Raw genomic sequence first — 25,831 nt, 5'->3', positions numbered from 1 at the left:
TACCTGACCCTCTGCTCACGATCATTAAGGACCTTCATGATGGTGAGCGGGCCCGGGTAAAACTACGTGGCCGGGAGTCAGAGCCATTCCCTGTACACCTTGGGGTGCGACAGGGATGTCCTCTGGCTCACACATTATTTAACATCTATTTTGACCACGTAGTTCGTGAAGCCTTCAATAGCTGTACCGGGGGAATCTCCATATTGTACAGATATAATGGGAGGCTAATCGATGCCCGGGTGCGGTCATGGGATGGCTCCCTATTACTCAACCATGTTATGTATGCTGATGACTTGGTAATAGCTGCTCAGTCAGAGGAGGAGTTGGAGACGCTGCTGCTGAGACTGGAGCGTGCCACTAAGAGGTGGGGCCTTACCATCAGCCCCACCAAAACTAAACACCTGCCTGGGTATTTTGTACCATCGGACACTCCACCCCCACAACTCCCAATCGGTGATGGGGCAGTTGTGGAGAGAGTGGAGAGTTTCCCATACCTGGGCAGTGTGCTTATGACTGGCTCCAGTTTAACAGCAGAGGTCTCACTCCGAATCAGTCGAGCGGCAATATCTTTTCATCGGTTGCGTAACGCTGTGTGGAAGCTACCTGGTCTGTCGCTCCGCACTAAACTTCAGGTCTTCTCGGCCACGGTCATTCCCTCCCTTCTCTACGCTTGCGAAACGTGGACCCCCCTAATGGAACATCTTCGCCGATCCATCCTGGGTTTAACCAGACTGGATTGTGTGAGGAGCTCACAAATCCTTGAAAGATCTGGGCAGGGTCCCATCGGTGAGCTCCTCCGGCAGGCAAGGCTGCGATGGCTGGGTCATGTAGCCCGCATGCCCAGCCACCGCATGCCGAAACAGCTTTTGTTTGGCCGGATTGAGGGGGCTAAGCGGGCGCGGCACGGGCTAGAGAAGAGATGGAGTGATGTGGTACAGGAGGACGTGGAGCTGAGTGGACTTTCCGATGACTGGTACCAGCGGTGTCAAGATCGGCCTCTGTGGAGGAGGCTCGTGAAGGATGCTACTGGGCAGTTGGAGGCAGTCGCCCTCCAACAACAACGGAGGGCGGAGGAGCGACGCTCACAACAGCGAGCGGAGCGCCGGGTGGCTAAAGCACAGCAGGTTGGCACAGTAGGGGGCACAGGTGGTGCATCAGCCAGTCATCTCAGTCAGTCGACCCGTGGCACCTGGGTCTGCCCAGTGACCTCCTGCCAGCGGGCGTTCGACACTTCACGTGGCCTCAGGGTGCACATAGCCTGGCACAAGCGTCGTGGTGACGTCACCGCCACTTAGTGGCGAATGGCGGTTGTTGTTGTTGTTGTTGTACACTGTGTGTGTGTACACTGTGTGTGTACAGTGTGTGTGTACACTGTGTGTGTGTACACTATGTGTATACAGTGTGTCACTGTGTGTGTATGTACACTGTGTGTGTGTACACTGTGTGTGTGTACACTATGTGTATAAACTGTGTGCGTACACTGTGTGTATGTACACTATGTGTATCCACTGTGTGTGTCACTGTGTGTCACTGTGTGTGTGTCACTGTGCCTGGCACAAGCTTGGTGGTGGGTGTACACCCAGGACCCCATTCCAACATAAAGTGGCCTGGTCTCAGTTATCTGATGAAAGTTGCATGCGAGAATTTCATCATCGCTTGCAGCTGGGATTGGCATCGTCCCCGACTCCTCCTGATGTCGAGGGTAAATGGGCGAGGTTTAGGACTGTGACTCATGCAGCTGCAATGGCTGCTTTGGGTACGCGGTCCAGACCTCCCCAGAGACCCTGGCTGACAGAGGAGGTGTTCAGGATGGTTGAGAAAAAGCGACAGGCCCACTGTCATCGGCTACAGAATCCCACGTCAGAGAATGAGGAGGCTTACCGCAGCCTTCGCTCGGAGGTTCGGAGAGCCGTGAGGCGCTGCAAGGATGGGTGGTGGTCGCAGGTTGCTGAGGAGATGGAGTCTGCCTCAGTGGCCCGTGATCACAAATCTCTATTTAACTCCATCAAAAAAGTAACCTGCAGCGCCACACCTATTACCATCATTAGGGGAAAAAACGGTGATCCAATTTCCGACCCCCAGGAACAGGTTCGCAGATTTGCTGAGCATTTCTGTGAGGTCCTGGGGGAGGGAAAATCCCTCAGCCAGGAAAACATCGTGGCACAAAGTGAGGATGACCCTGCTGAGGCTGCGGTGCCTCAAATATTGGAAGAAGTCACCCCCTGTGAGTGGCTGGCTGAGGTGCCATCTGCTGAGGAAGTATTGAAGGCGATCCGGAGTCTTAGACCAGGAAAGGCAGCGGGCAGAGATGATCTCCCAAGCGAAATGCTGAGGGAGGGTGGCGTTTGTGCACAGACTGCCCTATATGACATCATAACAACAGTCTGGACCACTGGACGGGTTCCGCAGGATTGGAAGGATGCCCTGGTGGTCCCCCTTTTTAAGAAGGGGGACCGCACAGACTGTAACAACTACAGGGGCATCTCACTCCTCAGTGTGCCGGGAAAGGTCCTGGCAAGGATTATTCAGCATCGCCTTGCCAGGCACGCTGAGGAGAGGCTTGCGGAGCCCCAATGCGATTTCAGGAAAGGGCGGTCCTGCACAGATGCCATATTTTCTGTCCGTCTGCTACAGCAGAGGTGTAGGGAATTCCAACAAGACCTACATCTCTGCTTTATTGACCTGGTCAAGGCCTATGATACCATCAGTAGGCCTGGGCTCTGGGTCGTTCTTCGTGCTTTTGGAGTACCTGACCCTCTGCTCACGATCATTAAGGACCTTCATGATGGTGAGCGGGCCCGGGTAAAACTACGTGGCCGGGAGTCAGAGCCATTCCCTGTACACCTTGGGGTGCGACAGGGATGTCCTCTGGCTCACACATTATTTAACATCTATTTTGACCACGTAGTTCGTGAAGCCTTCAATAGCTGTACCGGGGGAATCTCCATATTGTACAGATATAATGGGAGGCTAATCGATGCCCGGGTGCGGTCATGGGATGGCTCCCTATTACTCAACCATGTTATGTATGCTGATGACTTGGTAATAGCTGCTCAGTCAGAGGAGGAGTTGGAGACGCTGCTGCTGAGACTGGAGCGTGCCACTAAGAGGTGGGGCCTTACCATCAGCCCCACCAAAACTAAACACCTGCCTGGGTATTTTGTACCATCGGACACTCCACCCCCACAACTCCCAATCGGTGATGGGGCAGTTGTGGAGAGAGTGGAGAGTTTCCCATACCTGGGCAGTGTGCTTATGACTGGCTCCAGTTTAACAGCAGAGGTCTCACTCCGAATCAGTCGAGCGGCAATATCTTTTCATCGGTTGCGTAACGCTGTGTGGAAGCTACCTGGTCTGTCGCTCCGCACTAAACTTCAGGTCTTCTCGGCCACGGTCATTCCCTCCCTTCTCTACGCTTGCGAAACGTGGACCCCCCTAATGGAACATCTTCGCCGATCCATCCTGGGTTTAACCAGACTGGATTGTGTGAGGAGCTCACAAATCCTTGAAAGATCTGGGCAGGGTCCCATCGGTGAGCTCCTCCGGCAGGCAAGGCTGCGATGGCTGGGTCATGTAGCCCGCATGCCCAGCCACCGCATGCCGAAACAGCTTTTGTTTGGCCGGATTGAGGGGGCTAAGCGGGCGCGGCACGGGCTAGAGAAGAGATGGAGTGATGTGGTACAGGAGGACGTGGAGCTGAGTGGACTTTCCGATGACTGGTACCAGCGGTGTCAAGATCGGCCTCTGTGGAGGAGGCTCGTGAAGGATGCTACTGGGCAGTTGGAGGCAGTCGCCCTCCAACAACAACGGAGGGCGGAGGAGCGACGCTCACAACAGCGAGCGGAGCGCCGGGTGGCTAAAGCACAGCAGGTTGGCACAGTAGGGGGCACAGGTGGTGCATCAGCCAGTCATCTCAGTCAGTCGACCCGTGGCACCTGGGTCTGCCCAGTGACCTCCTGCCAGCGGGCGTTCGACACTTCACGTGGCCTCAGGGTGCACATAGCCTGGCACAAGCGTCGTGGTGACGTCACCGCCACTTAGTGGCGAATGGCGGTTGTTGTTGTTGTTGTACACTGTGTGTGTGTACACTGTGTGTGTACAGTGTGTGTGTACACTGTGTGTGTGTACACTATGTGTATACAGTGTGTCACTGTGTGTGTATGTACACTGTGTGTGTGTACACTGTGTGTGTGTACACTATGTGTATAAACTGTGTGCGGACACTGTGTGTATGTACACTATGTGTATCCACTGTGTGTGTCACTGTGTGTCACTGTGTGTGTGTCACTGTGCCTGGCACAAGCTTGGTGGTGGGTGTACACCCAGGACCCCATTCCAACATAAAGTGGCCTGGTCTCAGTTATCTGATGAAAGTTGCATGCGAGAATTTCATCATCGCTTGCAGCTGGGATTGGCATCGTCCCCGACTCCTCCTGATGTCGAGGGTAAATGGGCGAGGTTTAGGACTGTGACTCATGCAGCTGCAATGGCTGCTTTGGGTACGCGGTCCAGACCTCCCCAGAGACCCTGGCTGACAGAGGAGGTGTTCAGGATGGTTGAGAAAAAGCGACAGGCCCACTGTCATCGGCTACAGAATCCCACGTCAGAGAATGAGGAGGCTTACCGCAGCCTTCGCTCGGAGGTTCGGAGAGCCGTGAGGCGCTGCAAGGATGGGTGGTGGTCGCAGGTTGCTGAGGAGATGGAGTCTGCCTCAGTGGCCCGTGATCACAAATCTCTATTTAACTCCATCAAAAAAGTAACCTGCAGCGCCACACCTATTACCATCATTAGGGGAAAAAACGGTGATCCAATTTCCGACCCCCAGGAACAGGTTCGCAGATTTGCTGAGCATTTCTGTGAGGTCCTGGGGGAGGGAAAATCCCTCAGCCAGGAAAACATCGTGGCACAAAGTGAGGATGACCCTGCTGAGGCTGCGGTGCCTCAAATATTGGAAGAAGTCACCCCCTGTGAGTGGCTGGCTGAGGTGCCATCTGCTGAGGAAGTATTGAAGGCGATCCGGAGTCTTAGACCAGGAAAGGCAGCGGGCAGAGATGATCTCCCAAGCGAAATGCTGAGGGAGGGTGGCGTTTGTGCACAGACTGCCCTATATGACATCATAACAACAGTCTGGACCACTGGACGGGTTCCGCAGGATTGGAAGGATGCCCTGGTGGTCCCCCTTTTTAAGAAGGGGGACCGCACAGACTGTAACAACTACAGGGGCATCTCACTCCTCAGTGTGCCGGGAAAGGTCCTGGCAAGGATTATTCAGCATCGCCTTGCCAGGCACGCTGAGGAGAGGCTTGCGGAGCCCCAATGCGATTTCAGGAAAGGGCGGTCCTGCACAGATGCCATATTTTCTGTCCGTCTGCTACAGCAGAGGTGTAGGGAATTCCAACAAGACCTACATCTCTGCTTTATTGACCTGGTCAAGGCCTATGATACCATCAGTAGGCCTGGGCTCTGGGTCGTTCTTCGTGCTTTTGGAGTACCTGACCCTCTGCTCACGATCATTAAGGACCTTCATGATGGTGAGCGGGCCCGGGTAAAACTACGTGGCCGGGAGTCAGAGCCATTCCCTGTACACCTTGGGGTGCGACAGGGATGTCCTCTGGCTCACACATTATTTAACATCTATTTTGACCACGTAGTTCGTGAAGCCTTCAATAGCTGTACCGGGGGAATCTCCATATTGTACAGATATAATGGGAGGCTAATCGATGCCCGGGTGCGGTCATGGGATGGCTCCCTATTACTCAACCATGTTATGTATGCTGATGACTTGGTAATAGCTGCTCAGTCAGAGGAGGAGTTGGAGACGCTGCTGCTGAGACTGGAGCGTGCCACTAAGAGGTGGGGCCTTACCATCAGCCCCACCAAAACTAAACACCTGCCTGGGTATTTTGTACCATCGGACACTCCACCCCCACAACTCCCAATCGGTGATGGGGCAGTTGTGGAGAGAGTGGAGAGTTTCCCATACCTGGGCAGTGTGCTTATGACTGGCTCCAGTTTAACAGCAGAGGTCTCACTCCGAATCAGTCGAGCGGCAATATCTTTTCATCGGTTGCGTAACGCTGTGTGGAAGCTACCTGGTCTGTCGCTCCGCACTAAACTTCAGGTCTTCTCGGCCACGGTCATTCCCTCCCTTCTCTACGCTTGCGAAACGTGGACCCCCCTAATGGAACATCTTCGCCGATCCATCCTGGGTTTAACCAGACTGGATTGTGTGAGGAGCTCACAAATCCTTGAAAGATCTGGGCAGGGTCCCATCGGTGAGCTCCTCCGGCAGGCAAGGCTGCGATGGCTGGGTCATGTAGCCCGCATGCCCAGCCACCGCATGCCGAAACAGCTTTTGTTTGGCCGGATTGAGGGGGCTAAGCGGGCGCGGCACGGGCTAGAGAAGAGATGGAGTGATGTGGTACAGGAGGACGTGGAGCTGAGTGGACTTTCCGATGACTGGTACCAGCGGTGTCAAGATCGGCCTCTGTGGAGGAGGCTCGTGAAGGATGCTACTGGGCAGTTGGAGGCAGTCGCCCTCCAACAACAACGGAGGGCGGAGGAGCGACGCTCACAACAGCGAGCGGAGCGCCGGGTGGCTAAAGCACAGCAGGTTGGCACAGTAGGGGGCACAGGTGGTGCATCAGCCAGTCATCTCAGTCAGTCGACCCGTGGCACCTGGGTCTGCCCAGTGACCTCCTGCCAGCGGGCGTTCGACACTTCACGTGGCCTCAGGGTGCACATAGCCTGGCACAAGCGTCGTGGTGACGTCACCGCCACTTAGTGGCGAATGGCGGTTGTTGTTGTTGTTGTACACTGTGTGTGTGTACACTGTGTGTGTACAGTGTGTGTGTACACTGTGTGTGTGTACACTATGTGTATACAGTGTGTCACTGTGTGTGTATGTACACTGTGTGTGTGTACACTGTGTGTGTGTACACTATGTGTATAAACTGTGTGCGTACACTGTGTGTATGTACACTATGTGTATCCACTGTGTGTGTCACTGTGTGTCACTGTGTGTGTGTCACTGTGCCTGGCACAAGCTTGGTGGTGGGTGTACACCCAGGACCCCATTCCAACATAAAGTGGCCTGGTCTCAGTTATCTGATGAAAGTTGCATGCGAGAATTTCATCATCGCTTGCAGCTGGGATTGGCATCGTCCCCGACTCCTCCTGATGTCGAGGGTAAATGGGCGAGGTTTAGGACTGTGACTCATGCAGCTGCAATGGCTGCTTTGGGTACGCGGTCCAGACCTCCCCAGAGACCCTGGCTGACAGAGGAGGTGTTCAGGATGGTTGAGAAAAAGCGACAGGCCCACTGTCATCGGCTACAGAATCCCACGTCAGAGAATGAGGAGGCTTACCGCAGCCTTCGCTCGGAGGTTCGGAGAGCCGTGAGGCGCTGCAAGGATGGGTGGTGGTCGCAGGTTGCTGAGGAGATGGAGTCTGCCTCAGTGGCCCGTGATCACAAATCTCTATTTAACTCCATCAAAAAAGTAACCTGCAGCGCCACACCTATTACCATCATTAGGGGAAAAAACGGTGATCCAATTTCCGACCCCCAGGAACAGGTTCGCAGATTTGCTGAGCATTTCTGTGAGGTCCTGGGGGAGGGAAAATCCCTCAGCCAGGAAAACATCGTGGCACAAAGTGAGGATGACCCTGCTGAGGCTGCGGTGCCTCAAATATTGGAAGAAGTCACCCCCTGTGAGTGGCTGGCTGAGGTGCCATCTGCTGAGGAAGTATTGAAGGCGATCCGGAGTCTTAGACCAGGAAAGGCAGCGGGCAGAGATGATCTCCCAAGCGAAATGCTGAGGGAGGGTGGCGTTTGTGCACAGACTGCCCTATATGACATCATAACAACAGTCTGGACCACTGGACGGGTTCCGCAGGATTGGAAGGATGCCCTGGTGGTCCCCCTTTTTAAGAAGGGGGACCGCACAGACTGTAACAACTACAGGGGCATCTCACTCCTCAGTGTGCCGGGAAAGGTCCTGGCAAGGATTATTCAGCATCGCCTTGCCAGGCACGCTGAGGAGAGGCTTGCGGAGCCCCAATGCGATTTCAGGAAAGGGCGGTCCTGCACAGATGCCATATTTTCTGTCCGTCTGCTACAGCAGAGGTGTAGGGAATTCCAACAAGACCTACATCTCTGCTTTATTGACCTGGTCAAGGCCTATGATACCATCAGTAGGCCTGGGCTCTGGGTCGTTCTTCGTGCTTTTGGAGTACCTGACCCTCTGCTCACGATCATTAAGGACCTTCATGATGGTGAGCGGGCCCGGGTAAAACTACGTGGCCGGGAGTCAGAGCCATTCCCTGTACACCTTGGGGTGCGACAGGGATGTCCTCTGGCTCACACATTATTTAACATCTATTTTGACCACGTAGTTCGTGAAGCCTTCAATAGCTGTACCGGGGGAATCTCCATATTGTACAGATATAATGGGAGGCTAATCGATGCCCGGGTGCGGTCATGGGATGGCTCCCTATTACTCAACCATGTTATGTATGCTGATGACTTGGTAATAGCTGCTCAGTCAGAGGAGGAGTTGGAGACGCTGCTGCTGAGACTGGAGCGTGCCACTAAGAGGTGGGGCCTTACCATCAGCCCCACCAAAACTAAACACCTGCCTGGGTATTTTGTACCATCGGACACTCCACCCCCACAACTCCCAATCGGTGATGGGGCAGTTGTGGAGAGAGTGGAGAGTTTCCCATACCTGGGCAGTGTGCTTATGACTGGCTCCAGTTTAACAGCAGAGGTCTCACTCCGAATCAGTCGAGCGGCAATATCTTTTCATCGGTTGCGTAACGCTGTGTGGAAGCTACCTGGTCTGTCGCTCCGCACTAAACTTCAGGTCTTCTCGGCCACGGTCATTCCCTCCCTTCTCTACGCTTGCGAAACGTGGACCCCCCTAATGGAACATCTTCGCCGATCCATCCTGGGTTTAACCAGACTGGATTGTGTGAGGAGCTCACAAATCCTTGAAAGATCTGGGCAGGGTCCCATCGGTGAGCTCCTCCGGCAGGCAAGGCTGCGATGGCTGGGTCATGTAGCCCGCATGCCCAGCCACCGCATGCCGAAACAGCTTTTGTTTGGCCGGATTGAGGGGGCTAAGCGGGCGCGGCACGGGCTAGAGAAGAGATGGAGTGATGTGGTACAGGAGGACGTGGAGCTGAGTGGACTTGCCGATGACTGGTACCAGCGGTGTCAAGATCGGCCTCTGTGGAGGAGGCTCGTGAAGGATGCTACTGGGCAGTTGGAGGCAGTCGCCCTCCAACAACAACGGAGGGCGGAGGAGCGATGCTCACAACAGCGAGCGGAGCGCCGGGTGGCTAAAGCACAGCAGGTTGGCACAGTAGGGGGCACAGGTGGTGCATCAGCCAGTCATCTCAGTCAGTCGACCCGTGGCACCTGGGTCTTCCCAGTGACCTCCTGCCAGCAGGCGTTTGACACTTCACGTGGCCTCAGGGTGCACATAGCCTGGCACAAGCGTCGTGGTGACGTCACCGCCACTTAGTGGCGAATGGCGGTTGTTGTTGTTGTTGTACACTGTGTGTGTGTACACTGTGTGTGTACAGTGTGTGTGTACACTGTGTGTGTGTACACTATGTGTATACAGTGTGTCACTGTGTGTGTATGTACACTGTGTGTGTGTACACTGTGTGTGTGTACACTATGTGTATAAACTGTGTGTGTACACTGTGTGTATGTACACTATGTGTATACACTGTGTGTGTCACTGTGTGTCACTGTGTGTGTGTCACTGTGCCTGGCACAAGCTTGGTGGTGGGTGTACACCCAGGACCCCATTCCAACATAAAGTGGCCTGGTCTCAGTTATCTGATGAAAGTTGCATGCGAGAATTTCATCATCGCTTGCGGCTGGGATTGGCATCGTCCCCGACTCCTCCTGATGTCGAGGGTAAATGGGCGAGGTTTAGGACTGTGACTCATGCAGCTGCAATGGCTGCTTTGGGTACGCGGTCCAGACCTCCCCAGAGACCCTGGCTGACAGAGGAGGTGTTCAGGATGGTTGAGAAAAAGCGACAGGCCCACTGTCATCGGCTACAGAATCCCACGTCAGAGAATGAGGAGGCTTACCGCAGCCTTCGCTCGGAGGTTCGGAGAGCCGTGAGGCGCTGCAAGGATGGGTGGTGGTCGCAGGTTGCTGAGGAGATGGAGTCTGCCTCAGTGGCCCGTGATCACAAATCTCTATTTAACTCCCATCAAAAAAGTAACCTGCAGCGCCACACCTATTACCATCATTAGGGGAAAAAACGGTGATCCAATTTCCAACCCCCAGGAACAGGTTCGCAGATTTGCTGAGCATTTCTGTGAGGTCCTGGGGGAGGGAAAATCCCTCAGCCAGGAAAACATCGTGGCACAAAGTGAGGATGACCCTGCTGAGGCTGCGGTGCCTCAAATATTGGAAGAAGTCACCCCCTGTGAGTGGCTGGCTGAGGTGCCATCTGCTGAGGAAGTATTGAAGGCGATCCGGAGTCTTAGACCAGGAAAGGCAGCGGGCAGAGATGATCTCCCAAGCGAAATGCTGAGGGAGGGTGGCGTTTGTGCACAGACTGCCCTATATGACATCATAACAACAGTCTGGACCACTGGACGGGTTCCGCAGGATTGGAAGGATGCCCTGGTGGTCCCCCTTTTTAAGAAGGGGGACCGCACAGACTGTAACAACTACAGGGGCATCTCACTCCTCAGTGTGCCGGGAAAGGTCCTGGCAAGGATTATTCAGCATCGCCTTGCCAGGCACGCTGAGGAGAGGCTTGCGGAGCCCCAATGCGATTTCAGGAAAGGGCGGTCCTGCACAGATGCCATATTTTCTGTCCGTCTGCTACAGCAGAGGTGTAGGGAATTCCAACAAGACCTACATCTCTGCTTTATTGACCTGGTCAAGGCCTATGATACCATCAGTAGGCCTGGGCTCTGGGTCGTTCTTCGTGCTTTTGGAGTACCTGACCCTCTGCTCACGATCATTAAGGACCTTCATGATGGTGAGCGGGCCCGGGTAAAACTACGTGGCCGGGAGTCAGAGCCATTCCCTGTACACCTTGGGGTGCGACAGGGATGTCCTCTGGCTCCCACATTATTTAACATCTATTTTGACCACGTAGTTCGTGAAGCCTTCAATAGCTGTACCGGGGGAATCTCCATATGGTACAGATATAATGGGAGGCTAATCGATGCCCGGGTGCGGTCAAGGGATGGCTCCCTATTACTCAACCACGTTATGTATGCTGATGACTTGGTAATAGCTGCTCAGTCAGAGGAGGAGTTGGAGATGCTGCTGCTGAGACTGGAGCGTGCCACTAAGAGGTGGGGCCTTACCATCAGCCCCACCAAAACTAAACACCTGCCTGGGTATTTTGTACCATCGGACACTCCACCCCCACAACTCCCAATCGGTGATGGGGCAGTTGTGGAGAGAGTGGAGAGTTTCCCATACCTGGGCAGTGTGCTTATGACTGGCTCTAGTTTAACAGCAGAGGTCTCACTCCGAATCAGTCGAGCGGCAATATCTTTTCATCGGTTGCGTAACGCTGTGTGGAAGCTACCTGGTCTGTCGCGCCGCACTAAACTTCAGGTCTTCTCGGCCACGGTCATTCCCTCCCTTCTCTACGCTTGCGAAACGTGGACCCCCCTAATGGAACATCTTCGCCGGTTAGAAACATTTAGGCTGGCCTGCCTACGATCCATCCTGGGTTTAACCAGACTGGATTGTGTGAGGAGCTCACAAATCCTTGAAAGATCTGGGCAGGGTCCCATCGGTGAGCTCCTCCGGCAGGCAAGGCTGCGATGGCTGGGTCATGTAGCCCGCATGCCCAGCCACCGCATGCCGAAACAGCTTTTGTTTGGCCGGATTGAGGGGGCTAAGCGGGCGCGGCACGGGCTAGAGAAGAGATGGAGTGATGTGGTACAGGAGGACGTGGAGCTGAGTGGACTTGCCGATGACTGGTACCAGCGGTGTCAAGATCGGCCTCTGTGGAGGAGGCTCGTGAAGGATGCTACTGGGCAGTTGGAGGCAGTCGCCCTCCAACAACAACGGAGGGCGGAGGAGCGACGCTCACAACAGCGAGCGGAGCGCCGGGTGGCTAAAGCACAGCAGGTTGGCACAGTAGGGGGCACAGGTGGTGCATCAGCCAGTCATCTCAGTCAGTCAACCCGTGGCACCTGGGTCTGCCCAGTGACCTCCTGCCAGCGGGCGTTCGACACTTCACGTGGCCTCAGGGTGCACATAGCCTGGCACAAGCGTCGTGGTGACGTCACCGCCACTTAGTGGCGAATGGCGGTTGTTGTTGTTGTACACTGTGTGTGTGTACACTGTGTGTGTACAGTGTGTGTGTACACTGTGTGTGTGTACACTATGTGTATACAGTGTGTCACTGTGTGTGTATGTACACTGTGTGTGTGTACACTGTGTGTGTGTACACTATGTGTATAAACTGTGTGTGTACACTGTGTGTATGTACACTATGTGTATACACTGTGTGTGTCACTGTGTGTCACTGTGTGTGTGTCACTGTGCCTGGCACAAGCTTGGTGGTGGGTGTACACCCAGGACCCCATTCCAACATAAAGTGGCCTGGTCTCAGTTATCTGATGAAAGTTGCATGCGAGAATTTCATCATCGCTTGCGGCTGGGATTGGCATCGTCCCCGACTCCTCCTGATGTCGAGGGTAAATGGGCGAGGTTTAGGACTGTGACTCATGCAGCTGCAATGGCTGCTTTGGGTACGCGGTCCAGACTTCCCCAGAGACCCTGGCTGACAGAGGAGGTGTTCAGGATGGTTGAGAAAAAGCGACAGGCCCACTGTCATCGGCTACAGAATCCCACGTCAGAGAATGAGGAGGCTTACCGCAGCCTTCGCTCGGAGGTTCGGAGAGCCGTGAGGCGCTGCAAGGATGGGTGGTGGTCGCAGGTTGCTGAGGAGATGGAGTCTGCCTCAGTGGCCCGTGATCACAAATCTCTATTTAACTCCATCAAAAAAGTAACCTGCAGCGCCACACCTATTACCATCATTAGGGGAAAAAACGGTGATCCAATTTCCGACCCCCAGGAACAGGTTCGCAGATTTGCTGAGCATTTCTGTGAGGTCCTGGGGGAGGGAAAATCCCTCAGCCAGGAAAACATCGTGGCACAAAGTGAGGATGACCCTGCTGAGGCTGCGGTGCCTCAAATATTGGAAGAAGTCACCCCCTGTGAGTGGCTGGCTGAGGTGCCATCTGCTGAGGAAGTATTGAAGGCGATCCGGAGTCTTAGACCAGGAAAGGCAGCGGGCAGAGATGATCTCCCAAGCAAAATGCTGAGGGAGGGTGGCGTTTGTGCACAGACTGCCCTATATGACATCATAACAACAGTCTGGACCACTGGACGGGTTCCGCAGGATTGGAAGGATGCCCTGGTGGTCCCCCTTTTTAAGAAGGGGGACCGCACAGACTGTAACAACTACAGGGGCATCTCACTCCTCAGTGTGCCGGGAAAGGTCCTGGCAAGGATTATTCAGCATCGCCTTGCCAGGCACGCTGAGGAGAGGCTTGCGGAGCCCCAATGCGATTTCAGGAAAGGGCGGTCCTGCACAGATGCCATATTTTCTGTCCGTCTGCTACAGCAGAGGTGTAGGGAATTCCAACAAGACCTACATCTCTGCTTTATTGACCTGGTCAAGGCCTATGATACCATCAGTAGGCCTGGGCTCTGGGTCGTTCTTCGTGCTTTTGGAGTACCTGACCCTCTGCTCACGATCATTAAGGACCTTCATGATGGTGAGCGGGCCCGGGTAAAACTACGTGGCCGGGAGTCAAAGCCATTCCCTGTACACCTTGGGGTGCGACAGGGATGTTCTCTGGCTCCCACATTATTTAACATCTATTTTGACCACGTAGTTCGTGAAGCCTTCAATAGCTGTACCGGGGGAATCTCCATATGGTACAGATATAATGGGAGGCTAATCGATGCCCGGGTGCGGTCAAGGGATGGCTCCCTATTACTCAACCACGTTATGTATGCTGATGACTTGGTAATAGCTGCTCAGTCAGAGGAGGAGTTGGAGACGCTGCTGCTGAGACTGGAGCGTGCCACTAAGAGGTGGGGCCTTACCATCAGCCCCACCAAAACTAAACACCTGCCTGGGTATTTTGTACCATCGGACACTCCACCCCCACAACTCCCAATCGGTGATGGGGCAGTTGTGGAGAGAGTGGAGAGTTTCCCATACCTGGGCAGTGTGCTTATGACTGGCTCCAGTTTAACAGCAGAGGTCTCACTCCGAATCAGTCGAGCGGCAATATCTTTTCATCGGTTGCGTAACGCTGTGTGGAAGCTACCTGGTCTGTCGCTCCACACTAAACTTCAGGTCTTCTCGGCCACGGTCATTCCCTCCCTTCTCTACGCTTGCGAAACGTGGACCCCCCTAATGGAACATCTTCGCCGGTTAGAAACATTTAGGCTGGCCTGCCTACGATCCATCCTGGGTTTAACCAGACTGGATTGTGTGAGGAGCTCACAAATCCTTGAAAGATCTGGGCAGGGTCCCATCGGTGAGCTCCTCCGGCAGGCAAGGCTGCGATGGCTGGGTCATGTAGCCCGCATGCCCAGCCACCGCATGCCGAAACAGCTTTTGTTTGGCCGGATTGAGGGGGCTAAGCGGGCGCGGCACGGGCTAGAGAAGAGATGGAGTGATGTGGTACAGGAGGACGTGGAGCTGAGTGGACTTGCCGATGACTGGTACCAGCGGTGTCAAGATCGGCCCCTGTGGAGGAGGCTCGTGAAGGATGCTACTGGGCAGTTGGAGGCAGTCGCCCTCCAACAACAACGGAGGGCGGAGGAGCGACGCTCACAACAGCGAGCGGAGCGCCGGGTGGCTAAAGCACAGCAGGTTGGCACAGTAGGGGGCACAGGTGGTGCATCAGCCAGTCATCTCAGTCAGTCGACCCGTGGCACCTGGGTCTGCCCCGTGACCTCCTGCCAGCAGGCGTTCGACACTTCACGTGGCCTCAGGGTGCACATAGCCTGGCACAAGCGTCGTGGTGATGTCACCGCCACTTAGTGGCGAATGGCGGTTGTTGTTGTTGTACACTGTGTGTGTGTACACTGTGTGTGTACAGTGTGTGTGTACACTGTGTGTGTGTACACTATGTGTATACAGTGTGTCACTGTGTGTGTATGTACACTGTGTGTGTGTACACTGTGTGTGTGTACACTATGTGTATAAACTGTGTGTGTACACTGTGTGTATGTACACTATGTGTATACACTGTGTGTGTCACTGTGTGTCACTGTGTGTGTGTCACTGTGCCTGGCACAAGCTTGGTGGTGGGTGTACATCCAGGACCCCATTCCAACATAAAGTGGCCTGGTCTCAGTTATCTGATGAAAGTTGCAAGCGAGAATTTCATCATCGCTTGCGGCTGGGATTGGCATCGTCCCCGACTCCTCCTGATGTCGAGGGTAAATGGGCGAGGTTTAGGACTGTGACTCATGCAGCTGCAATGGCTGCTTTGGGTACGCGGTCCAGACCTCCCCAGAGACCCTGGCTGACAGAGGAGGTGTTCAGGATGGTTGAGAAAAAGCGACAGGCCCACTGTCATCGGCTACAGAATCCCACGTCAGAGAATGAGGAGGCTTACCGCAGCCTTCGCTCGGAGGTTCGGAGAGCCGTGAGGCGCTGCAAGGATGGGTGGTGGTCGCAGGTTGCTGAGGAGATGGAGTCTGCCTCAGTGGCCCGTGATCACAAATCTCTATTTAACTCCATCAAAAAAGTAACCTGCAGCGCCACACCTATTACCATCATTAGGGGAAAAAACGGTGATCCAATTTCCAACCCCCAGGAACAGGTTCGCAGATTTGCTGAGCATTTCTGTGAGGTCCTGGGGGAGGGAAAATCCCTCAGCCAGGAAAACATCGTGGCACAAAGTGAGGATGACCCTGCTGAGGCTGCGGTGCCTCAAATATTGGAAGAAGTCACCCCCTGTGAGTGGCTGGCTGAGGTGCCATCTGCTGAGGAAGTATTGAAGGCGATCCGGAGTCTTAGACCAGGAAAGGCAGCGGGCAGAGATGATCTCCCAAGCGAAATGCTGAGGGAGGGTGGCGTTTGTGCACAGACTACCCTATATGACATCATAACAACAGTCTGGACCACTGGACGGGTTCCGCAGGATTGGAAGGATGCCCTGGTGGTCCCCCTTTTTAAGAAGGGGGACCGCACAGACTGTAACAACTACAGGGGCATCTCACTCCTCAGTGTGCCGGGAAAGGTCCTGGCAAGGATTATTCAGCATCGCCTTGCCAGGCACGCTGAGGAGAGGCTTGCGGAGCCCCAATGCGATTTCAGGAAAGGGCGGTCCTGCACAGATGCCATATTTTCTGTCCGTCTGCTACAGCAGAGGTGTAGGGAATTCCAACAAGACCTACATCTCTGCTTTATTGACCTGGTCAAGGCCTATGATACCATCAGTAGGCCTGGGCTCTGGGTCGTTCTTCGTGCTTTTGGAGTACCTGACCCTCTGCTCACGATCATTAAGGACCTTCATGATGGTGAGCGGGCCCGGGTAAAACTACGTGGCCGGGAGTCAAAGCCATTCCCTGTACACCTTGGGGTGCGACAGGGATGTCCTCTGGCTCCCACATTATTTAACATCTATTTTGACCACGTAGTTCGTGAAGCCTTCAATAGCTGTACCGGGGGAATCTCCATATGGTACAGATATAATGGGAGGCTAATCGATGCCCGGGTGCGGTCAAGGGATGGCTCCCTATTACTCAACCACGTTATGTATGCTGATGACTTGGTAATAGCTGCTCAGTCAGAGGAGGAGTTGGAGACGCTGCTGCTGAGACTGGAGCGTGCCACTAAGAGGTGGGGCCTTACCATCAGCCCCACCAAAACTAAACACCTGCCTGGGTATTTTGTACCATCGGACACTCCACCCCCACAACTCCCAATCGGTGATGGGGCAGTTGTGGAGAGAGTGGAGAGTTTCCCATACCTGGGCAGTGTGCTTATGACTGGCTCCAGTTTAACAGCAGAGGTCTCACTCCGAATCAGTCGAGCGGCAATATCTTTTCATCGGTTGCGTAACGCTGTGTGGAAGCTACCTGGTCTGTCGCTCCGCACTAAACTTCAGGTCTTCTCGGCCACGGTCATTCCCTCCCTTCTCTACGCTTGCGAAACGTGGACCCCCCTAATGGAACATCTTCGCCGGTTAGAAACATTTAGGCTGGCCTGCCTACGATCCATCCTGGGTTTAACCAGACTGGATTGTGTGAGGAGCTCACAAATCCTTGAAAGATCTGGGCAGGGTCCCATCGGTGAGCTCCTCCGGCAGGCAAGGCTGCGATGGCTGGGTCATGTAGCCCGCATGCCCAGCCACCGCATGCCGAAACAGCTTTTGTTTGGCCGGATTGAGGGGGCTAAGCGGGCGCGGCACGGGCTAGAGAAGAGATGGAGTGATGTGGTACAGGAGGACGTGGAGCTGAGTGGACTTGCCGATGACTGGTACCAGCGGTGTCAAGATCGGCCCCTGTGGAGGAGGCTCGTGAAGGATGCTACTGGGCAGTTGGAGGCAGTCGCCCTCCAACAACAACGGAGGGCGGAGGAGCGACGCTCACAACAGCGAGCGGAGCGCCGGGTGGCTAAAGCACAGCAGGTTGGCACAGTAGGGGGCACAGGTGGTGCATCAGCCAGTCATCTCAGTCAGTCGACCCGTGGCACCTGGGTCTGCCCCGTGACCTCCTGCCAGCGGGCGTTCGACACTTCACGTGGCCTCAGGGTGCACATAGCCTGGCACAAGCGTCGTGGTGATGTCACCGCCACTTAGTGGCGAATGGCGGTTGTTGTTGTTGTACACTGTGTGTGTGTACACTGTGTGTGTACAGTGTGTGTGTACACTGTGTGTGTGTACACTATGTGTATACAGTGTGTCGCTGTGTGTGTATGTACACTGTGTGTGTGTACACTGTGTGTGTGTACACTATGTGTATAAACTGTGTGTACACTGTGTGTATGTACACTATGTGTATACACTGTGTGTGTCACTGTGTGTCACTGTGTGTGTGTCACTGTGCCTGGCACAAGCTTGGTGGTGGGTGTACACCCAGGACCCCATTCCAACATAAAGTGGCCTGGTCTCAGTTATCTGATGAAAGTTGCAAGCGAGAATTTCATCATCGCTTGCGGCTGGGATTGGCATCGTCCCCGACTCCTCCTGATGTCGAGGGTAAATGGGCGAGGTTTAGGACTGTGACTCATGCAGCTGCAATGGCTGCTTTGGGTACGCGGTCCAGACCTCCCCAGAGACCCTGGCTGACAGAGGAGGTGTTCAGGATGGTTGAGAAAAAGCGACAGGCCCACTGTCATCGGCTACAGAATCCCACGTCAGAGAATGAGGAGGCTTACCGCAGCCTTCGCTCGGAGGTTCGGAGAGCCGTGAGGCGCTGCAAGGATGGGTGGTGGTCGCAGGTTGCTGAGGAGATGGAGTCTGCCTCAGTGGCCCGTGATCACAAATCTCTATTTAACTCCATCAAAAAAGTAACCTGCAGCGCCACACCTATTACCATCATTAGGGGAAAAAACGGTGATCCAATTTCCAACCCCCAGGAACAGGTTCGCAGATTTGCTGAGCATTTCTGTGAGGTCCTGGGGGAGGGAAAATCCCTCAGCCAGGAAAACATCGTGGCACAAAGTGAGGATGACCCTGCTGAGGCTGCGGTGCCTCAAATATTGGAAGAAGTCACCCCCTGTGAGTGGCTGGCTGAGGTGCCATCTGCTGAGGAAGTATTGAAGGCAATCCGGAGTCTTAGACCAGGAAAGGCAGCGGGCAGAGATGATCTCCCAAGCGAAATGCTGAGGGAGGGTGGCGTTTGTGCACAGACTACCCTATATGACATCATAACAACAGTCTGGACCACTGGACGGGTTCCGCAGGATTGGAAGGATGCCCTGGTGGTCCCCCTTTTTAAGAAGGGGGACCGCACAGACTGTAACAACTACAGGGGCATCTCACTCCTCAGTGTGCCGGGAAAGGTCCTGGCAAGGATTATTCAGCATCGCCTTGCCAGGCACGCTGAGGAGAGGCTTGCGGAGCCCCAATGCGATTTCAGGAAAGGGCGGTCCTGCACAGTGTGTGTACACTGTGTGTGTGTACACACACACAGTGTACACTGTGTGTATAGACTCTGTGTGTACACTGTGTATAGACTCTGTGTGTACACTGTGTGTGTGTACACTGTGTGTGTGTGTGTGTACACTGTTTGTGTCCGCATTGAACCGAACCCCCGGCAAGGCCATCTACTTAATGACGAGAGAAAATTCACACGAAATGTCCTTTTCAATGAAGTCTTCCAGATGTAAATTGATACAAGCTTTTAATGAGGAAATAAAATCATCTAATTCAAAACACAACACAATTCCAAGATGTTTCATTTTAAAACTTCAAAACGGAGCATGGGGTACTTGCGTGAATGCGTCTTTCGTGTTCAAATGTTGTGACTTTCCTGGCCTGAAGGTCGTCAATGTGTTGGACCCTTATTGGTGCACAGCGTCTCAACAACAGTAGTGGGGTTTGCTTCAACCGATGGTCACGGACATCCAGACGTGAATCAGCAAGGTGCATTTCTAGTCCCAGTTAGACAAAATCTAGGTCAACACGTAAGACAAAACTACAATTCGTGTTGTAGAGAATGTACCTCCTCCTATACGTGTAACTTTTAAGTGGTATGCCTTGTAACTGATGAATGATCCGAGCGTGCTCCCTATTTCAAAGACGATGAGTTGCTCCAGAGGCAGACGCTTCGTGAAACACAAAAGTACCCTTTGACCTGTATCACAAGAACAACGGGTCTCACCTGAGTTCTCTGTACAGGTTACTTCCAAACACACACACACACACTTTGTCCTAACATCACTTATTCAATGTTTGACCCTCAGACAAAATATTACATGTACGCGCACAATCAGACAAGTAATAATTCTAAATTATTGACGGGCATATTAACAAAATTGAATTACTGCAGCGAAATTGACTGCATCACGTTACATCGTATTAACAAGAAGTTATTTTACAAATACGCACCGTCTGCTTAACAGTGTATGTACAACGTACTATTGTTGCATCATTCAAAACGAGTAGGCCGTTGCATGCTGGCGTCTGGGTCAAAATGTAGCAAATTCTAAACATTACGCTACAAATAATAGATCACGGCACTTCGATGGCAACACAAGCAATCGTCATCAGGTGGGACAAGCACAGCAGCAAGAAGAAGAAACTGCTGGAGTAGGCGCCTACTACTTCAGCAGTTTCTCTTGCTGTGGTTGTCCCACCTGATGACGATTGCTTGTGTTGTGATCTAAACGCCGTGATCTGTTATGTTTCTACCCACGTGGTGACTTTACCGAAATAACTCAACAGTGTGGATTCCTGCAGTCACGAAAGCTTCGAATCAAGATTGCCTACAAACTACACAACTGAGATGACGCATCAATCATCGCCCCCTACTGACAGGCTCTTGTCCACATGCAGGCCGGTGCAGGGCCACCACCTTGTGCCACACAGGGGCAGCTGCTACTTGGGGATGCTCTTCAAGTGTTACAGACGAGGTACGACATAAAACTCCGAGTTGCCGAGGCGATAAGGCAAGCACCGTGTAAATGCAATTATGATAACATAGTGAATGCTTGGGGGCTTATTGTCTCTCGCTCCTGGTAAAAGATCTACCCAACCCACAGGTCTACAAAGACGGGCCGCTCTTACTCTGCAGGTTGAACCTAGCCATTGAGTGTCCAACTTCACGTTCTTGTCATTAAAGGCCTTTGACAAAGGTGCATCTATTGGAGCGACATCATCTCAAGCTTACACATCTATCGGGTCTCCACTTGACTTTGTATTGTCTCGGAGGAAGTCCACCCACACCTCCACTTCCACAAACTGCTGGGAGTTGCCTCGCTCTGCCTCACAGTCAGAATTCTCCTCCTGCTTTACGTTGCCTCCATCGATGTGAAGGTCCCATTTTGGAGTTGAAGCTTCATCTTCACATTTTACCTTCACTTCTTCCCTCTTCACCATCACTTCTTCACATTTCACCTCGATACCTTTAAAAGTGTCCAAGCTGGGATTTTTTTCCGGTTCGTGTTTCATGAGGGATGGGCTCATTGCGGCACTTTGACTTTCACAAGCTGATTTCAGACTGCACTCCTTGTGGATCTTCTGATGCTTCTGTGTACTCTGGTGTGTTTTAAGAGCAGATGACTGTGAAAATGCCTTCCCACACACACTGCACTTGAAGGGTTTCTCTCCCGTGTGTGTACTCTGGTGTGTATTAAGAGCAGATGGCTGTGAAAATGTCTTCCCACACACACTGCACCTGAAGGGTTTCTCTCCCGTGTGTGTTCTCTGGTGTGTTTTAAGAGCAAATGACTGTACAAATGCCTTCCCACATACAGTACACTTGAAGGGGTTCTCTCCCGTGTGTGTTCTCTGTTGTGTTTAAAGAGCAGATGAATCTGAAAATGTCTTCCCACACACAGTGCACTTGAAGGGTTTCTCTCCCGTGTGTGTTCTCTGGTGTTTTTAAAGAGCAGATGAATCTGAAAATGCCTTTCCACACACACTGCACTTGAAGGGGTTCTCTCCTGTGTGTGTTCTCTGGTGTGTTTTAAGAGCAAATGAATCTGAAAATGTCTTCCCACACACACTGCACTTGAAGGGTTTCTCTCCCGTGCATGTTCTCTGGTGTCTTTGAAGATGAGATGAATCTGAAAATGCTTTTCCACACACACTGCACTTGAAGGGTTTCTCTCCTGTGTGTTCTTTGGTGTGTTTTAAGAGCAAATGAACCTGAAAATGTCTTCCGACACACACTGCACCTGAAGGGCTTCTCTCCCGTGTGTGTTCTCTGGTGCTTTTTAAGAGATGAATGTGAAAATGTCTTCCCACACACTGCACCTGAAGGGTTTCTCTCCCGTGTGTGTTCTCTGGTGCTTTTTAAGAGTAGATGAATGTGAAAATGTCTTCCCACACACTGCACCTGAAGGGTTTCTCTCCAGTGTGTGTTCTCTGGTGTGTTTTAAGAGTAGATGAATCTGAAAATGTCTTCCCACACACAGTGCAATTGAAGGGTTTCTCTCCTCTGTGTGTTCTCTGGTGTGTTACAAGAGTAGATGACTGTGCAAACGCCATCCCGCACATCGTGCACCTAAAGGGTTTCTCTCCTGTGTGTGTTCTCTGGTGTGTTACAAGATCAGATGACTGTGCAAATGCCTTCACGCACACACTGCACTTGAAGGGTTTCTCTCCTGTGTGTGTTCTCTGGTGTTTTTTTAAGAGTAGATAAATGTGAAAATGCCTTCCCACACACTGCACTTGAAGGGGTTCTCTCCCGTGTGTGTTCTCTGGTGTGTTTTAAGAGCAAATGAATCTGCAAATGTCTTCCCACACACAGTGCACTTGAAGGGTTTCTCTCCCGTGTGTGTTCTCTGGTGTCTTTGAAGATGAGATAAATATGCAAATGTCTTCCCACACACAGTGCAATTGAAGGGTTTCTCTCCTGTGTGTGTTCTCTGGTGTGTTACAAGATTACATGACTGTGCAAACGCCATCCCGCACATCGTGCACCTGAAGGGTTTCTCTCCTGTGTGTGTTCTCTTGTGTTTTACAAGATCAGATGACTGTGCAAATGCCTTCACGCACACACTGCACTTGAAGGGTTTCTCTCCTGTGTGTGTTCTCTGGTGTTTTTTAAGAGTAGATAAATCTGAAAATGTCTTCCAACACACACTGCACTTGAAGGGTTTCTCTCCTGTGTGTGTTCTCTGGTGATTTTTAAGAGTAGATAAATGTGAAAATGCCTTCCCACACACACTGCACTTGAAGGGTTTCTCTCCCGTGTGTGTTCTCTGGTGTGTTTTAAGAGCAAATGAATCTGCAAATGTCTTCCCACACACACTGCACTTGAAGGGTTTCTCTCCCGTGTGTGTTCTCTGGTGTCTTTGAAGATGAGATGAATATGAAAATGTCTTCCCACACACAGTGCAATTGAAGGGTTTCTCTCCTGTGTGTGTTCTCTGGTGTGTTACAAGATTACATGACTGTGCAAACGCCATCCCGCACATCGTGCAACTGAAGGGTTTCTCTCCCGTGTGTGTTCTCTGGTGTTTTACAAGATCAGATGACTGTGCAAATGCCTTCACGCACACACTGCACTTGAAGGGTTTCTCTCCTGTGTGTGTTCTCTGGTGTTTTTTAAGAGTAGATAAATCTGAAAATGTCTTCCCACACACACTGCACTTGAAGGGTTTCTCTCCCGTGTGTGTTCTCTGGTGTCTTTGAAGATGAGATGAATATGAAAATGTCTTCCCACACACAGTGCAATTGAAGGGTTTCTCTCCTGTGTGTGTTCTCTGGTGTGTTACAAGATTACATGACTGTGCAAACGCCATCCCGCACATCGTGCAACTGAAGGGTTTCTCTCCCGTGTGTGTTCTCTGGTGTTTTACAAGATCAGATGACTGTGCAAATGCCTTCACGCACACACTGCACTTGAAGGGTTTCTCTCCTGTGTGTGTTCTCTGGTGTTTTTTAAGAGTAGATAAATCTGAAAATGTCTTCCCACACACACTGCACTTGAAGGGTTTCTCTCCTGTGTGTGTTCTCTGGTGTGTTACAAGATTACATGACTGTGCAAACGCCATCCCGCACATCGTGCACCTGAAGGGTTTCTCTCCTGTGTGTGTTCTCTGGTGTTTTTTAAGAGTAGATAAATCTGAAAATGCCTTCCCACACACACTGCACTTGAAGGGTTCCTCTCCCGTGTGTGTTCTCTGGTGATTTTTAAGAGCAGATGACCATGAAAATGCCTTCCCACACACAGTACATTTGAAGGGTTTCTCTCCTGTGTGACTTCTCTGGTGCCGTGTCAGATTTCCAGTTCGGTCCGTGCTGTATGCACGCTGGTCGCATTGTTGACTTGTCGTACCGAGCTGCGCTGACTGCCTTTGCTCCATCAGAACAATTCTGCAGAGGAAGCGTCAGCTGCAGACAGAAAAAAAGAATATCCACACCATCTACACGTCAGGTACAGAAGAATGCACACGTGACTTACACGTCTATACTTATTAATATATTCATGATGTAGTGAAAAAAATTCCCAAATTAATCAGATTTGATGAACGTGCAAATGCCTTCACGCACAGAGTGCACCTGAAGGGTTTCTCTCCACGGGCTGTTATGGCACGCAATGAGAGGGAAAATGTCATTAATATGCCTGGAAGCCTTCATATCTTCAAGATGAATGTTAACCCAAAACTCTAAGCACACAATTTCGGCTGACTACAAAAGAAATATTTATGAAAGCTAAATTCGGCTGACATAGCCAAGGGTGTTGAAAACAATACTATTTCTGTTGTGCAGAAATGCATTAATTAACGTTCAATCGCAACTCAGGTGTGAATCCAGGCTATGTCCTTGAATGCTGGGGATGAATAGTTCCGACTTCAGCTGAATGTGTGTGCTGTGTTAACTTCCTGTTTCCATTTGTATAAAGAGTTCCAGAGGAAAACAAAAATAAATTATTGTTTTATATATCCTCGTGTTCAACAGAGTTAATAGACTTTACTTCAAACACAAACTTGACACTGTCACACACTGCCATGGGTAAACAGGTGGTGGTGTGACCAGAACCATGCCTGGCCACCTTCATCTGCTCAGCATTAATTCTTCCTCACTCCACCAAGTAATGAATCGAGGATCAATCAACATAGCCGAGGCTATCCGTGTCTCTGTCTCTCTCTCCCCGTGGTGAAGGTGTTCCCCTCCACACATTCAGAGTCAACAGCGGCACGCGCTTAGCGTTTTTGACCGATAGATACATTGACACACGTATTGTTGGTTCTTTCAGTAAAGTCACGTAGATAGAAAATAAAAATAACAGATTAAATTCAATAACCACTTGTGTTGCGATCAAAACGTCGTAGGTTTTTTGCTTTGTTTACAATTATTAATTATTTTTCATTTAATTTATTATCTGTTATTTTTATTTAATTTTCTATCTACGTGACTTTACCGAAAGAACCAAGAATATTAATTCCTGCAGTCACCAAAGTTTTAAGTCAAAACATTCACACACGTTGACAAAGCCTCACCTTGTGTTGTTGTGGGCAGGTCGCTTCTGATAACAAGAGCTGTATAGCAGCTCAAGCGGGCTTGGCCTGCTGAAAAAAATAAAAACTGCGTGAATATTTACAATAAAACAAAGTTACAAAGTGGCGAGCCGGGTAAAGACAAATTAAACTTAAGCGAGATAATTAAAGTGAATGCAATCAGGCGAGGGCAGGAGGCAAGGCCCCGCGTGGCTAGGCCCCGCGCTGTAAAGTTCCAACCTGGACATCGATTCCTATGCTCGCTGCTACTCAACTGACATCCCTACGAGAGAGAGGCTCTACCTTGGTAAACAACAACAACCACCACCACCACAACCACCACAACGATGAGAATTTCTCACCTCGGATTTCAGTGCAAGAGCGCAGGCGGCAGCTTCCTGTTGCCTCGCGACAGCAAGGAGTAGTATGACATCACATCCTCCCACGAGCGGCTCTGTAACTGAATTAATTATATTCTTAGTTTTTTCGGTAAAGTCACGTTGAAGAGAAACAACAAAATAACAAAATATATATATGTGTCGGTTTGCAAACCGACACACCTGATGATGACCGTTTGAGTTATGGTCGAAACGTCGTGAGAATTTTTTATTGTTTTATATATATTTTGTTATTTTGTTGTTTCTCTTCAACGTGACTTTACCGAAAAAACTAAGAAT

General features: G+C 51.8%; 1 protein-coding gene across 1 annotated transcript in view; it reads right to left on the bottom strand.

The window, feature by feature from the left end:
• The window catches only part of LOC142910264 (uncharacterized), a 49,389-nt gene extending 25,814 nt beyond the window's left edge, over positions 1-23,575 (bottom strand). The window contains exon 1 of the mRNA XM_076059966.1: positions 22,633-23,575. Within this exon, the coding sequence (XP_075916081.1) occupies positions 22,633-23,465 (833 nt within the window). The 5' untranslated portion in view covers positions 23,466-23,575. The remainder of the gene's footprint in view (positions 1-22,632) is intronic.
• Between the last annotated feature and the right edge of the window lie 2,256 nt (positions 23,576-25,831).

The sequence above is a fragment of the Petromyzon marinus genome, unplaced genomic scaffold, assembly GCF_048934315.1.
Source record: "Petromyzon marinus isolate PM22_M1 ecotype Great Lakes invasive population unplaced genomic scaffold, UKy_Petmar_22M1.pri1.0 PM_G_Scaffold_14, whole genome shotgun sequence".
Lineage (NCBI taxonomy): Eukaryota > Metazoa > Chordata > Hyperoartia > Petromyzontiformes > Petromyzontidae > Petromyzon > Petromyzon marinus.
Note: the sequence above shows the minus strand (reverse complement) of the source record. Positions and strands in the feature narration are given on the sequence as shown.